The sequence below is a fragment of the Emys orbicularis genome, chromosome 2 (genome assembly GCF_028017835.1).
Source record: "Emys orbicularis isolate rEmyOrb1 chromosome 2, rEmyOrb1.hap1, whole genome shotgun sequence".
NCBI lineage: Eukaryota > Metazoa > Chordata > Testudines > Emydidae > Emys > Emys orbicularis.
In genome coordinates, this window is record NC_088684.1 from 70,968,396 (window position 1) to 70,985,675 (window position 17,280).

At 37.9% G+C, this 17,280-nt stretch overlaps 1 protein-coding gene across 1 annotated transcript in view; it reads left to right on the forward strand.

Annotated features, from left to right (window-relative positions):
• Positions 1 to 17,280, forward strand: part of RB1CC1 (RB1 inducible coiled-coil 1) — a 183,621-nt gene that overhangs the window by 56,863 nt on the left and 109,478 nt on the right. The window contains exons 6-7 of the mRNA XM_065397745.1: positions 10,690 to 10,892; positions 11,208 to 11,643. Coding sequence (XP_065253817.1) covers positions 10,690 to 10,892; positions 11,208 to 11,643 — 639 coding nt within the window. The remainder of the gene's footprint in view (positions 1 to 10,689; positions 10,893 to 11,207; positions 11,644 to 17,280) is intronic.

Below are 17,280 nucleotides of genomic sequence, written 5' to 3' on the forward strand. Positions count from 1 at the left end.
CCTGTCAGTCACTGAGATAAGACTTGGTTCTTTGCATCTTAGATATCAGCCAGTGAATACTTCCAATCCTGTAATATGAGAATGAAATCAATAACTTGCACAGATATACTAATGGTCCTCTACTGCATATAGAAAACATCATACAGAACATAATCACCCAAAGTAATTAAGATTAGTTAAGAAAAATGAATGTAATTACACCTCTACCCCGATATAACACGAATTTGGATATAACGCGGTAAAGCATCGCTCCGCGTGGGAGGGGCTGTGCGCTCCGGCAGATCAAAGCAAATTCGATATAACGCGGTTTCACCTATAACGCGGTAAGGTTTTTTGGCTCCCGAGGACCGCGTTATATCGGGGTAGAGGTGTATTCAAGAGAAGAGAAATTGCAAGATAAATTGAAATTTCTCATAGTTGTTTGCTTTATTTATTGTCTGGTTTAGAAACAGCAGTGAAATCTAAAGTAGTGATTGACAGAGCTATGTAACACTGCTGAAATTTTAGACTGAGTTATGTGAATTAGGGATGCTACTGTGTGTAGTCTACTGAAAGCAACGTCTGAGCAAGCAAGAGAAGCAAGGCAGCCTCTGTCCAATTTACTGTAAATATGGACTGAAGACGAAGTAGCCACCTTACATGTGTATGACTTCAATCATAAGGTGAAGACCGACCTGGTTTGGTGGACTGAGATGGATTTAGGATGTTGAAACCTTTGAAGTCCTTTAAACAGAATTTCAGCCACCTGGCAATAGAGGACTTTGATGACTTGTTTCCTTTTACCGCAGGATGGTAGAGGACGAAAAGAGCCCAGGCTTTCCTGAAAACTTTTGTTCTTTTGAGGTAAGTTTGAAGAGCTCTCTACGCAAACAATGTGTGATATACTTTTTTCCTTCAGGTGAACGGGATTAGTAGGGGCAATAGAATGGAAGGCCAATCCATTGAAAACTATGGAAAACAGTTAGTTTTAGCAGTGAATTCCAGTTCTTGGTAACACAACACCTTATCCCGTCATCAGCTCCATTGACAGCATGTGAGGCTCAGATTTATTGAACTGAGGTAATCACAATTAGGAAAGTCAGAGTGAGGTAATTTCAATAGAGGTTCTGTTAAAGCATCCAGCACTAGCTTGTGTTTCTGGAGAGCCTCTCTGAATTTCTGGAGGAATTAAGTGATGTTGCCTTCAATAATTGCTCAGCATGCAGAACATTAACCTGGGTTTGTTCATCCTCCTGTGCTAGGAATAGCAGACGTATTTTTGTACATGGTGTTCTTTTAAGTACAGTGAGAGGTTATCTTGTAGGAAGTTGGCAATTTAAGAAATATTGGCATATTCTGCGTTTAATGTACTTAGCTCTGCACCATAAACTGAAACTTTCAAATAGCCTGGTATAATTTAGCTTTACAGATTTATTTTTGCTTCCAAAGAGGGCATGAAAACTACTCTTTTCCAGACACACAAATCAGGACATAGTGGACCTTTCTTAATTTTGGCTGAATGGATCTTCTCTGTTCTGTCTTTACTGAATCCTTTAATCTCCACTGCAGTGCAAAATATCAGATTGGAAAAAGTACAGATACTCTGATAGCACCCCTTTGGCCTCATAAGTTGTAGTGCAAGGTTCTTATGACCTCTCTTGCTGCTTCCATTTAGATACCAGCCCCCAGAAATGGAAAATTGCTTACCCTCCTATTCAGTTTTTGTGAAAATACTAGACTTCAGGATTCACACTTCTGGTTCTGAATTCCGTAGTATATGAGAGAGGAATATTCCAAGCTCTTTAAGGTTTTGTGGTCCAAAAGGGTGGCAGAAGTAGTGGAAGCGTGAGCTACTTCTGCTCTGGTATGTCTTAACTGCCATCATTGGAACCTCCCAGTCGGTTCCTGCCTTTATCAGGATGCAAAGGCTCCACAGTAACCAATCTTAAAATAAAAAAAAATTTAAAAAAAGGGGAGGGGGGAATGTCTCAAATTGGAACAAAGGAACATCAAAAGTGGAAGATAAAACACCACATCGAAAGAATCCTCTCCAACCTCTGAAGGGAGTTGATGGCTAGGAAAGAATGCAAAAGAAGTTGCTCTGTCATGAATTGAACTCTGATGTGCTCTTCTAGCTTCAAGCCAGTCAGATTATAGAAATGTAAAATATGATCAGAATTGACACAATCTTTCTATTGACATCATTACTTAAGGAATTGGTGTCAAATTAAATACAAAGTTGAAGGGACCTTCTTATGTTTAATGCTGTTTAAGTTAAACCCCAAAGACCTTGGAACATTGAGTGTAAAGAGAAGAGCTTGGAAGTGGAACGCAGGAGTAGGGGAAAAATATTCGGAGGACAATAGTTTCATTTGAGGCGGCATTACATCATACCATCTTGGATAGGAATTCGAAGAGTTGTGGCATCACCTTATCCTTGTATAACTTGGTATAAAATGGATTGGTTACTAGAGCTTGAAGTTAACTAACTCTGAGCTGTAATCACTGCATCTAGGAAAACAACCTTCCATGTAAGCAATTTGATCTCAGAGTTACCAAGTTGCTCATAAGGAACTTTCATTGCCTATGATAGGATCACGCTTATAAGCCATGACATGCAGGGATTTTATTGGAGATTTTTTTAATTGTCAAGTCCCAAATGAACCTGACAAAAAGGCACTGCAGTGATCCTGGTCTGCCTTTAGATAGCGTGATCTAGGCTAAAGTGAACCCACTTAGAGTTGTTCTTCAAGTTACAGCCAAAGGTGAAGAAAGTAGTAAATGTTTTTTGTACTGGAGTCCAGGTGGACTTGATTGCATTACAGTCATACCTTTCCCACTTAATCATAAGTTCTTCTGGTAAATGGTTTGCAAACGGTGAAGAGGTCTTGAGTCACCTTGCTTGGAAACAACATTTCTACAGAGCTTTACTCTGCAAGTAGCCAGACTGTTAAGAAAGTTCTTAGGTTGTGATGTTGCAAGTGATCATTTTGGGCTAGACTCCCAGACAGATGGCATCAGCATTAGCCAGCTGCAGTAGAAGAACTAAGAACAAACGTTAGCCAGGACATTCAAATTGCCTAGACATCAGAATATCAGACTATCTCCTCGGTTTCACAATGATCTTTTGCTACCAGAAGTACTAGTAGAAAGGGATTCCAGGATTCTTTCTCCGTAGGAGAAGGAAGAAGTGGCTTTTGCTAGCATGGTCTCTCCTCAGTGCCTTATTCAACAGTGGTCACAAGAAGACAGCCTGACGTTCTCCACTGGAAGAAAATCTGAACTACCATTATCTGACCTCTTGACCACTTGTTGTAATAAACTACAGGTAAATTTAGTCTATGTGCAGACATCTTGTCTTCCTGCTAAGTGTTGACCAAAAATGTCTAGTCTTCTCTTATCTGTTTGTATTTTTCTGTATACAATACAAAGGTTGTATTTGGAGAAACTGATCTGACAAATGTCACATCTTTTCAAATCAGCTGAGAATTTATGTTGTAACACTAACATCTTCATGTAAGAAAGGGATTAAATAATGTTGGTTTTGTAACTTGCATTTTTTCTTGCACACGTAGTAAATAAAATTAAGGGTTCAGCCTGACTGTGGTAAAGAACCCTAAAGTATAGGGTTGGTTCTGAGGTGCAAAAGTAACATCTAAATTCTGTAATCCGTGACAGCCTCTTGTAATTTACCATTGATATGAAAGCTGGATTTCCAAATAGAGCTTTTCCTTCTGCATTACCTCTGTATGTGGCATTAGTGAGACCACTCCTGGGATACAGTGTCTAGTTTTGGTGTTCGCACTTCAAAAAGGATGTTGACAATGTGGAAAGGTTTTAGAAAAGAACTACAAGAATGATTTGATATCTAGAAAATATGCCTTACAGAGAGTGACTAAAGAAGCCCCATCTATTTAGTTTATCTAAGAGAAGGTTAAGAGCTAATTTGATCATGGTTTACAAGTATATATGTGGGGAAGAGATCTGATAGTAGATTTTTTTTTTTAACATTGCTGAAAAAGGAATAATAAGATCCAATGTTTGGAAGTTAAAGCAAGACAAATTTAGATTAGAAAGAAGGAACACTTTTAACAGTCTGCTTAACCACTGGAACAATTTACCTGGGAATGAGTTGGATTCTCAATCGCTTTCAGTCATGAAGTCAAGACTGGATATCTTTGTAAAATATATTCTGTAGTTCAAACAGAAGTTAGGGGCTTCATGAAGAAATTATTGGAGGCTGCTCTTTTGTCTGCATTATGCAGGAGGTCAGATTAGATGACCACATTCCCTTCTGGCTTTAAAATCTGTTCATTTTCCTCTGTAGTAAGGAAGGCGCCCAAGGCAATGCAGCATGTTTGTCAATTGCTTTGCCTTTCTAAAGAAACCTCCCATGTTCCCTAAGGAGGTACTCCCTGGCACAGGGTAAATAATCAAGATTCTTCTGTGCCTCCTGGTTTCACTGGGAGCCCTACACCCTGCACGTGTCTATCTTCAAGGCAAAAGTTCTTACTATTTTGTTGGTGTCAAAGATCACCCATAATGCTGACCAGGGCTGTGCATTTGTGCACTAGGACTTTGCTGTTACCTGTAGAGAGAGGACTTGATTAAGGGAGAAAGGTTGTTTCACAGCTCTTTTGGCCATGAAGGCCTGTGCTCAGCCTTGGTCCTAAATGGTTTGAAATGGCATAAGGTGTTTCTTGATCAGCTGGACTTTCTTGAGTTTTGATTCCTCAGTCACCAGAGGGAGAGTGCTTTTCTGGTAACCATCCTGGCTTTAGGAAAAGCAACAGAACCTCCTGTGTGATGGCTGAATGTGACTGGAGACATGATTTTTCTGACATCTGGAGGGAGAGTTCTGGGGGGATATTGGAGCAAATATGTATGGTCTCCATCTTTAGTTTTGACTTTGAATAATTTTTGAGCCTTTTAATGTCTAAAATTACTGTGATGCCACTAGAATATTTCAGTATCAAGTAGAGGGTAGACTAAGCTCCCTTTCACTTCTCTTCCTTTGGGACTAGTTTTGCCTCAATTTGTAGAGGATTCTTAGTGTACTAAAATGAGCACTATAAAAAAACCTCAAGATAAATGTTGAATATCTTCTTTCATTGGGGAACACACGTGTGTGTGTGTTGGATAAGATGGCAGAATTGATTGCAAGGTGGCATATAAAAGCAAAAGGAGTTTAACAAGAAAAAAAAAAAAAAGAAAAGGGAAAAAAAAGACAATTTTAAGGCCCAGAAAGGACTCAAGGCAGATATAGAAAAGGTAATTTTTATGGCAAATTAGGAGATCCGAGGGGAAACTATATCTGCAGACAGAATAGGACTGAGGATCACCTGAATTCTTGGAGGAAGAAAAAAAAAATCACTGGATTCTAAGATGGGTGAAACCATATAGTATCCTAGTTACTGATTGGAGGGTCTTGCCTCTAGGTCTGCACAATAGAGGGCAATCCATAAAAAGAATAGTGGACTTGGTAATGAGAGAAGAAGTAGTAAGTATATAAAGATTGTCATGTTTCCTAGTCAGGCATAAGCTATCCCGTTCTTTCCTTACCAGCACACTAAGTATTTGCTATTCCTTATTTTACTAAGACTTGGCAAGAATCATTTTTATATGAATCCACTATTTTAAGTTTTCCCCTCATTTGAGATACTCTGGGACAACTTTATCCAGTCAGCAGATGGAGTTAGTACTACTGTCTTGTATATCATCCCACATGTTTCAGAGGTTTGCTTATTCTCACTTGAGCAGTTTCACAAATGAGAGATGTAGGAGGCTTTCTAACGGAATGTGAGGCAACATAAGCATCATGATGTATTTGTCAGGTGATCATGCTGGCAGACCAGCAGACAACCAATTTTAGCAGAACTTTTCTCCCTGACTTGTAAGAGATGCTCAGACAGATCTCTGAAGGAAACACATGCTAGGGGAAGCGTACCACAAGCTCAGGACCTTCACTACAAAAAATAGGATGGCTGCTTCTGAGAGAAGTGATTTTTGGCTAGCCCTCCCTTTTTTCAGGGCTCTGCCTCCTGCTTTTCTCCAGCCAATCAGTTGGCTAAGTCTAGAGCCCTTTGCAGAAACTCTACAAAAATGTATTGCTCATGACATGTGTAGAGGATATTCATTCTCAGGCTTTCCTGGAGCAATCACTAGTGATTAATGGACAGAGCAGGAGACTGGGAGTCAGAGATTCTGTTCCTGTGCTATACCATCGAATGTGTGGATTTCGGTTAGATGCGTCTCAGAACCTGTTTTGTATCTAAAATTGGGATATACATATTCACTTCTGTGTGTCTTCTAGTAGATAATTTCAAAGTACTTTAGTGCAATGTATTGTCCTCTCAGGGAGACATAGTAATACGATGCATGCTCCTTGCCTTCTCAAAATCTGTTGAGGGGTATTTCCATTGTGTCGTGGGACGGTTTCTGGATCTTTTCCCTTTGTTTTCCCACACCTATACTTTTATCAAGAATCTCAACTTTTGTAAATCACGTATGGAGTGTGAGGTCCCTCTAAAGAGTTTTTTTTAATTTACTTAAATCATCTTGAGCCTGGAATAGTTGTCAACAGAGATGTAGATGCGAGATGGTGGGGCAAGATTATTCATTGACCACCTGCATTCATCTCGCCATACAGACATGTAAACCATGGTCCCTGCTCTGAATGTCTTACAATTTCTAAGAAACAGTATATAGATAAAAAAGGGGAGGGGATCGGTATAAGACTCTGAAGGCATCGTGTAAATTGAGTTGCATCAGGTAGTTTTCTTGTCAGTTCTGGATGTTGTGATTAAAATTTTTGATTTTTCTTTATCTGTTCTATTTTTGCATACTAAATTGCTTTATCTCTAATGTTGAATATGGGAGGGCTTGTACGAAAGAATTGAGGAAAAGATGAGGACAAGAATTTTCAATAGTAGAGGAAAGATGGGGAAAAGAAGCAGAGTTGGATGGTGAGTCAGGTGCAAGGAGGCACAGTCAATAGGAAAGTTCAGTTCTTGGAGCAAAATATACTGAATAGTGAGGTGGAGTTTTGCATGAATTAATTTTCTATTTACAGAGTCTTTTGGGTGGTAATCCACTACCAGGAAAGGAAGGCTTTCATGGAGAGGGAAGACTGTAATGCTTCCAGTGCATGGGCTCTGGAGAAGGTTAGAGCTAGCTGGGGAACAAAATGTCAGAAACTAACTCAGGGCACAGCCCCAACACATAACCCCTCTTTGACATTCCAACAGTGCTAGAATAGTCTTTGATCTCTAGTGGTCTCTCATGGGATAAAAGAACTATCCACTATTGTTATAAACAGAGGAATATCTGGAGTACTGGAATGTGGGAGGCATCCAATCTTTTTTTCCTGAATAGGGAGAAGTCTTCTTGCTCAGATGGTCATCAAGCTGATGGGGGAAACCCAATTGCTTGGCAAATAGTCTTAACTGATTTTAGACTTCTCAGCATGTACCTTCAATGTACCATGCCATGGTGTTCAGTTGAAGGAATTGCTCTGTAAATCTGTTTGTGTTTGTGGATGTCAAATTCTCATTTTGCAGGTGTTTTGTTTAGGCACCCTTGAAATCTTATGGATCTTTGTACATGCTCTCACTTTTCTTTATTAAACATCTTGATGGTATTTTTTTGTGGTGAAAAGAGGAATATAACTGGGTGGTGTCGGAAGGTAAATGCTTTCTTTATACATGCTTACCCTACAGTGAACACAGTGGGGCACTTTGCTATCTTAGTAGCTTGTTTTTAGTCCTGTTACATTCTTTCATATATAAATACTCCTTGGGGCATTCAGCACCAAAAAAATCAACATTATGCAAATGTAATTTGTCAAAATAACACCACTTAATCACTCTAGTTTCAATTATTTTGATAATTTATTTAAAAATGTCTGTCAGCAAGTATGTCTGTAACAATACAGACACACACAAAAATTCCCCCAGGAGTAGAGATTTAAAAAAACCCCTATGACAACCCAGTTCCTGTTTATCTGCCCCCTTCCACCGCCTCCCCCTAAGAGGCCAGCCGGGGGGGGGGGGGGGCGGCGGACACCCACAATCCCTTCCCCCCCCAGAGCGCACCTGCGGAACTCCTCCCAGCCAATACACCTGCACCCCATCCCCTCCCACAGCCAGCCACGGCTCCCCCCTTTCCCAGACACCCATTCTCCCCACTCCCCTCCCTCCCCCCAGAGCCTAGGGATCCAGAGGGAGAAACAACCTGATGCTTGGTCCCAGGCTTTTATGGTCTTTCCTGTGCCCTCTCCTTCCCTCAGGGCATGTTGGAAACTGCAGCTGCCAGGAACCCTCTAGCTCCTTCTCCCTCCCCTCAGCAGTGTCTTGTATGTGCAAGCTGGGCTCTGCTGAGTCCAGTGGCACCTAGTGGTGCCTAGCAGCACTGCAGCTCATTTCTGTGGGGGAAAGGAAATTCTGCACGCACAATGTTAATTTCTGCAAAATTCTGCATTGTGCAGTGGTGCAGAATTCCCTTAGGAATAATGTACAGTATGGGGTAAACTATCCCCTCTTCCAGTGGCTTAGTATGACAACAGAGTAGCAGCAATTCCAGCCTATTGGACAACTCCTCGAGTTTCTGGTGTACAGAAACAAATTTAAGAATGTATCCCAAAATATGTTTTTTTTATATATATCTGGTAAAGTGTTTTCTTTTAAGTGTTTGCGAGACTTTACTGTGAAATCTTCAGGTTTTCCTGAAGATTGTATAAATACACAGCTTTATAAACACAGGTGCTACCCAAGAATTCATTTTGCCAATAGTCTGGAAGATAGCAATGTTCCAAAGGTTGTTAAGTTTGATGTAGTGGAATATTGTTATGTTGCTAGGGACTTGAAGCGGGATCTGAAAAGTTGCATCATGTTTTAAAATCAATTCTAACATTTTTTGAGAGGCCTACATGTTTTAAAATGTTTAGGTTTTGCTGCTCTGAGTGTTACAATACCTGACTGATTTAGGGGCCTGTCTCATTTTCAAAAGGAATTTAGGCAATTAGGAGCCAAAATCTGATTGACCATCACTGAGAGTCAGGCTCCATTTTGAAAATGAGATTAGGCTTCTAAAGCAGGTGTTACAGCGCTGAGCGCAACAATGCCTAAGTAATTTAAAATTTGGGAGCTAAACAATGGTAGATTATCTTTCTAGAATAAATTGCCTAACATTTTGGCCCAGAATTTAATGTACTACATCATCACACACTCAGTAGCAACACACACTCATGCATCCGAAGAAGTGGGTTGTAGCCCACGAAAGCTTATGCTCTAATAAATTTGTTAGTCTCTAAGGTGCCACAAGTACTCCTGTTATTTTTTCAGTAGCAAATGTATTCTGAAGAATGCTTATGTGTTTGGGTTTTAATATTGATCTCACCATATTTGAATAACTTAAAAAAAAGAAAATCAATCTTATTCTAGCTTCCACACACAAAGCTGTACATGTGTACAGTTGACCGTGGATGATGTGCAGTCACCGCTTAGTTAAGTGTGGAATCTACAATAAGTATTACTGTTTTCTTTCCTTTCTTTTTTCATAGGTAGAGAGGTTGATATTAAAACCAAACACATAAGTATAATCAGGAGGACATTTCTTAACAGAATATGCAACTTCAAAGGTATGTAAAGATTGGGGTGTAAACCAAAAGACTTCCCTTTAGTTATCTTTCCTTCTATAATGTAATTATCTTCCTAAATTTAAATACCTTTTTCTTTCTAAACTGTTAGCTGTAAATTAGTACATTTCCTGTTTACGCCATTACAATAGGAAAATTTGCAGTTTTTAAACTTGAAAAGCAAAACAAAACTAGTTGTAAAGGGGCAGTATTTCAGTACATTGTTAACAGGATGCGGAGTTTTTAATGGCCGATTCAGCTGTACCTTGGGTTGGTGATAAAACTCTTGATGGCTGTTAAATGACGTGAAATAAATTCGTGATGTTCACCAGTTGCATTGTGGGCACTTTTCATTGCTACTCACATTGCACCTGGTTTGTTAAGAATTACCGTAATTTAAATCTTCCTTTGGTTAATTTCCTTACCTCCTACACATCTCCCAACCTGCCCTCCTCCTTGCTGTGCTGTTTTCCAAGCTGCCTCTTTACATTTAGATTTCCTACCCTTTGTTATGAGCCAGATATCCACTTCTTCATCAAAATGTTTTTCCTCCTGAGTTTGCCTCTTCTGCAAACCCCATACTCCAAAAAATATATAGCATAATACATATGTGCATAAAAAGTGATTATGTACACTGCTTTGATATTTGATCTGATTTCTTGTTGGAACAGTATTGACTAATTTATGTTGTAGGTTTCTGGGGCCAGGACTGTCTTGCTTTCTTTTGGATTAATATGACATTCAGTAAAAAGTCGTGAGTAAATTGAGTTTCTGTCATCCAATACAATTTTTGTTAAAAAAATAAAATAAATGTAAAGGAAGTTTGTATTACTTTCAGTAAATGTTTTTAGGGATGAGGGCCAAACAACTGTTCATATTTAAACACTTGCTTTTATACTTTCAGTGTTTAATTTTCTGTTAGGTGTCACAGTTCATAGTTTCTGTGAAGTATGATAAACATTTGTGTACTGCATTGAATGCATTACTGCATTGAGTACAGGTTTAGATTAATAACTTAATTCTGTTTAATTTACTTTTTTTCTTTTCTTCTTTTTTTTTTTTTTTTTTTGGCATAGGAAATGTATGAGGTTGCAAAGAAGCTTTGTTCCTTTTGTGAAGGTCTGGTCCATGATGAACATCTTCAGCACCAAGGCTGGGCTGCCATAATGGCCAATTTGGAAGATTGCACATATTCTTATCAAAAGCTGCTTTTCAAGTTTGAAAATGCATATTCAAACTATCTGCAGTCCATAGATGATATTAAGCTGAAACTCACACAGTAGGTTTGCTGTTAAACTCTTCAATAAGAAAGTGCTCCACACAATCACTGCATTTAAAAATAAGTTTTTATGATTTTATATTTCCACAATTAATTCTTAGTAAACCAGTAGAAGTTCTGAATTCTGTACATTTGTACTACTTTTGTTGTATTTGGTATCATACAGTAGGTAACTTAATACATTAGAACATTCATTCCCTATAGCTTTCTTAAAAGCTTACTCCTGGGGGAATTCTGCACCAAAAAATTGTCTACCTTAAACTTTTTGTAAGATTAGTTTCTTGATAGACGTTTTGTTTGTCCTTTATTTTAAAGCTTGGGGACAGCTGTTTCTATAATGTCCAAGATCCCGCTGCTGGAGTGCCTAACCAGACATAGTTACAGAGAGTGTTTAGGAAGATTGGATTCTTCTGTTGGGCATGGAGGGGCAGAAAGTGAAGAAACTGAAGATGAGAAGACTGCTGAACTAGTGCTTTCTTCTGATATACCTAGAGTGCACAATAAATCACTTCTAGCTTCATTTTGCAAGTCTGTGGAACATTCAGCCCTGGACAGCACAGATCCTGGAAATGTCAAAGAAAATAGGGAATCCAGTCAAAACACTACTGTTGAGAACAGTAAAACTTCAGAAGAGCTTAACGAGAGTGATCTGCCTTCCTTCAATGTCTCTCTGTTGGACTGGATAAATGTTCAAGATAGACCTAATGATGTGGAATCATTAGTCAGAAAATGTTTTGATTCTATGAGCAGAGTAAGTTCATACTTAAAAAAGATGTCTTAATGAAATAACAGGAATTTCCCATTTAATCTTTCTGTTTGGTTTCCAGATGCTGCTGCTGCTGTTGAAGTAAATGTTGAACTGACTTTAATTGTTTTAACTTTGTTTCTCCTGCAACTTTCTGCATTTGAAACAAAGGAGAAAATGGAGAAGAAAAAATTAGAGGGCTGCTTAGTTTGAAAATTTGGCCATCCTTAGATTTGTTATAATTTCATGAGAATAGTTGTCCAAAACATTTTTTTTATATAAAAAAAAAAAAAAAAAAAGCATTTATGTTTGTGTCTAGCATGGTAACACATTTTTGTTTTCTTCGCTAAGTTTGTGATGTTACTTACCCAACAAAATATACGCAAACCTGTGTGAAATCGAGGATGTTCCTGGTCTCACAGATGTATAACATAATTTCTGTTAAAAAAGATTAAATCCTCTATCATGTTAAAAACACAAGAAAAAAATTGAGCTCATTAAATGGGTTTTGACATTTGTACCAGCAGATGGATATAGATATGTTCTCAGAGTAGCTTATATCTAGCTGGGTGTTCCATTTCTGTCTCCAATAGAGAAGCACCATGCTCTGAGTAGTTTTTTAAATGGTTGTTTGTTAGTGACTTTCTTATCTTTTTCTTGATTTTAACTAGTGATCTTTGTAGCCTATTAAAAACCTCTTCCTCATGAATCCTTTCTCATTTCTTACTTACTAGTTGTAATATGTAATTCTTAGTTTAAAACAGATTTTTAAAATTTTATATTTTACTTTGGGATCTTAGTTTTGCATTCATTATGGTTGTGCAACTCCAGTAAAATGCTCCCTGTGAACCAACACAGCAAAAGTCTCTGGTGTTATGAGGAGGAGCGAGGGGCACTCTGTGGGTAGGTGTTCCCTGTGTGAGTTTGTGCACTTGATATTTGAGCCAGCTTCAAGGAGTAGAGGCTAAAGACTCTCTAAATAGAAGCTTATGTCCCAGCTGGCTACAACTATTTTCATATCATCTGGTCTGGTCACTGCAAAGGAACCAGCTTCTCCCAACCTGTAATTGCAGAGACCAACCCAGCTGCTAAATTACCCAGTTTCCCCTTGATAACAACAATGCAGTTATGGAAGTGATGGTATATAAGTGAAGATTTGACATATTTTAGGTTTAATTAGAATTCCTAAATTTTATTTGCAAAGAACTTAAGTTGTTGCACCCCTTCCTGTTTGTTTGTTTGGCTTTTTTAGAAAATCTGATACCTTTTCAGAATGATTCTAAGGCTTCTGTGATCAGTATTAGCTTTGTGATTTGATCATACTTAAAGAGAGGATATGTGCCAGGCATATTATATGCTATTTAAAAAAAAAAATAGCTTGTCATGAAAAAGTCTCTGAGCAAAAAGAGGGAGTCTGCAATCCGTTCAGACATTTTCCACCTGTCCACCTTGCCTGGCCAATATCATTGGAAACAGGTTCCATTTTTGGTTCTGCACATGAAAAAAAAAAATTCTTAATGCTGAAATCTGAGTGTCTTCTGCCCAACTCCCATTGTCAATCCCGTTTACTTACCAGGTTTTGTATGAGGATACTTCTGGGCACATTCCACCAAATTTAAACAGAGGTAATTGCAAACAAATTAAATTTTCAAGTGCAAAATGTATTACCTTTAATGCCATCAGTATTATCAGAAGTGTGAATGCAGCACTTGGAATACTGATTGACACAGAGGCAATAGGAGGAGTTTAAAAACAGCTATTTAGTTATAAATGTATCAGTATTAAAGTGGTAAACCTGGAAAAAAACAACTTCTAGGTTATATAATTCTAACCATTTCATATAGGTAACATTTTTGTAACACAGTGTACTTTGACCCAACTTCCCTTTACATAAATATATTCGCTGTGTTCGTGCCCTTTGCCTTCATCTAGCCAAGAGACCAGCCAGAAACATTTGTCATTCAACTACCTGCAATTATGTCTGACGTTTTATTAAGTATAATTGCCTTCTGTAAATATTCACAAAAGCTGAAAACTGAGATGATTCCTGTTAAAATAAAGTTGCTCTACTTCCAGTTATGAAAATAATTTTAAATGTTAATTTATTTTGAAAGCTTTCAACCAGGTTTATGCATCTCTTTGGAGAGTAATGCTGTCCAGAAGCAGAACAAATGTAGGTGCTTGATCGGTGTTGACCTATTTTTTCCCAGAATAAAAACATCAAAGCAGCATGAGAGTATTTAGTTGCAATTAGAACATTTTAATTTATCTTGTTTCAACGAGAACACAGACAACAAACAGCTGAGTGTTTGAACACCCTTGATTTAAAATTAAACTTTGAAATCAGAACTAATCTGGAACTGAAAAAAAGATATTTAATAGGGCTGTCGATTAATCGCAGTTAACTCAAGCGAATTAACTTAATTAAAACCTGCACTGTTAAACAATAGAATACCAATTAAAATTTATTAAATATTTTTGATGTTTTTCTACATTTTCATATATATTGTATTCTGTCTTGTAATTGAAATAAGTGTAAAATTTTTATTACAAATATTTGCACCTTAAAAATGATAAAATACATACCTCTACCTCGATATAACGCTGTCCTTGGGAGCCAAAATATCTTACCGCGTTATAGGTGAAACCGCGTTATATCGAACTTGCTTTGATCCACCGGAGTGCGCAGCCCCGCCCCTCCCGGAGCACTGCTTTACCGCGTTATATCTGAATTCGTGTTATATCAGGTCGCGTTATATTGGGGTAGAGGTGTAGTATTTTGCAATTCACCTCATACAAGTACTGTAGTGCAATCTTTGTCGTGAAAGTGCAATTACAAATTTAGTTTTTTTTTGTTTGTTTGTTATATAACTGCACTCAAAAACAAAACAATGTAAAACTTCAGAGCCTACAAGTTCACTCAGTCCTACTTGTTCATCCAGTCGCTAAGACAAACAAGTTTATTTACATTTACAGGAGATAATGCTGCCCGCTTCTTATTTACAGTGTCACCAGAAAGTGAGAACAGACATTTGCATGGCACTTTTGTAGCCGGCACTGCAAGGTATTTACGTGCCAGATATGCTAAACATTCATATGCCCCTTCATGCTTCAGCCACCATTCCAAAGGACTTGCTTCCATGCTGATGACGCTCGATTTAAAAAAAAAAAAAAAAAAAAAAAAAGCATTAATTAAATTTGTTACTGAACTCCTTTGGGGGAGAATAGTATGTCCCCTGCTCTGTTTTACCTGTTTTCTGCCATATATTTCATGTTATAGCAGTCTCTGATGATGATCCAGCACAAGTTGTTCATTTTAAGAACACTTTCATTGCAGATTTCACAAAACGCAAAAAAGGTACCAGTGTGAGATAGTTACAATACTCGACCCTAAGTTTGAGAATCTGAAGTGCCTTCCAAAATCTGAGAGGAATGAGGTGTGGAGCATGCTTTCAGAAGCCTTAAAAGAGCAACACTCCGATGTGGAAACTACAGAACCCAAACCACCAAAAAAAGAAAATCAACCTTCTGCTGGTGGCATCTGACTCGAATAATAAAAATGAACATGCATCAGTCTGCACTGCTTTGGATTGTTATCGAGCAGAATCCGTCATCAGCATGGACGTATTTTCCTCTGGAATGGTGGTTGACGCATGAAGGGACATATGAATCTTTAGCATATCTGGCACGTAAATATTTTGCGACACCGGCTACAACAGTGCCATGAGAACGCCTGTTCTAACTTTTAGATGACGTTGTAAACAAGAAGCAGGCAGCATTATCTCCTGCAAATGTAAACAAACTTGTTTGTCTGAGCAATTGGCCAAATAAGAAGTAGGACTAAGTGGACATGCAGGCTCTAAAATTTTACGTTGTTTTATTTTTGAATGCAGTTTTTTTTACATAATTCTACATTTGTAAGTTCAAGTTTCATGGTAAAGAGATTCACCTAAAACAAGTACTTTAGTGCAATTGAAAAATACTATTTCTTTTGGGTTTTTTGCAGTGCAAATACTTGTAATCAAAAATAAATATAAAGGAGCACTGTACACTTTGTATTGTAATTGAAATCAGTATATTTAAAAATGTAGAAAACATCCAAAAATATTTAAATAAATGATATTCTATTATTGTTTAACAGTGTGATTAATCATGATTAATTTTTTAACCGCTTGACAGGCCTAATATCTAAATACATATCCTGTGGCAGAATGCTTATTTGGTATTATGTTTATCCTGAGATGACATTTTGACATGTAAAACTGGAATAGGCTAGCATTAACTTATTGTTTTTGTTTTTTTTTCATTGCTATTTAGAAATGTGAACCATGCAACTGATTTATGATGGCATTTCTTGCTAATCTCCTTTATGGAATTCTTCCTGTTGTTCGAATTCTTTGTAGAGCAGTGGTTTCCAAGCTCTGGTCTGTGACCATTGGTGGTCCATAGAGAACTAGTATGTTCTGCATGGTGTTGGCTCCTTGCTTCTAACTGCTTCTATAGACATCCAGACTCTTAATGCAAAAAGTGTAGCTTCTTGTAAAAGCAGTTGGCAACAAGGAGCTAATGTAGTTGCTTCTATTAGGGCTGCTGCTATGTAATCAGGAGGGGGCAGGAAAGAAATTACCATAGACAGAAGTTGCTATCTACCAATGAAGGAGGAGCCAGATGCTGCAAATGGGACTAGAGTCAAAGGCAGCAGGAGAAAGTGGGCAGAGAGGAGATCAGACAGCAGGGTAGTATGTGCAGAAGAGTGAAATGAGAGAAACAGAGATCCTTTTTGTTCCAAAAGGTCAAAACACAAACTTCATTAGTTAAAAATAATGTACTTCCCTAATATTACTTTTCCATGTAAACAACTGTTCTAGTTGCGACAAGGACGATATATAGTCATGAATGGGATTGTAATTGGGAGGAGGATACAGTTGACGACTCTGTTAAGAGTTCGTCCAGTATTTGAAAATCTTTGAGAACCCTTAGTACAAATAGTTCATTTAGAAAGACATGGCAAGGTAGGTCAGTTTTAAAACTGCCTTTCATGACGTCTCAAAAAGCTTTAAAAAAAATCCTGAAGTATTGTATCATTTGAGATGTGCTGTGGCTATTTAATTTCAGCTGTTTTGCACTAATATTTTCTTCTGGAAATTCAGCTAATTCTATTTTTTTTTCCAAGTTCAATCACTTTCCAACTTGCTTTGCTTTTCCCACTTTCCTTTTTATTATTATTATTATTTTGGAGTAAATGGGGATCTCTTGAACTCTAGTACCTCTTTATGTTGTAGTATCCCTCCTTCAAAGTTTCACATTGCTACATCCCACAACATTTGCAGCAATACTGGCATTTGCTACAATATCTTAGGTCCCAGATTATGTACGCCTGGCTTTTATGTAGGCATTTTCTTCATGTAGGCATTCACTCATATATATGGTATAGACTTCAGGGTGAGCGTTCTCATGTGACTAAATGTTAGAGTAGTTCCCTAAAGATAATTTTTACTGAACTCTCTTGCAACACCAGGTTTGCAGTAGCTGTTTTAGATGAATTATGTCACACTACCCAAGGGTGACATGCTCTGTGCTCTTAATTAGTTTATTCAGATCTGTGTTCCATTGAAACAGTAATTTCTGAAGAATTTGTATTGA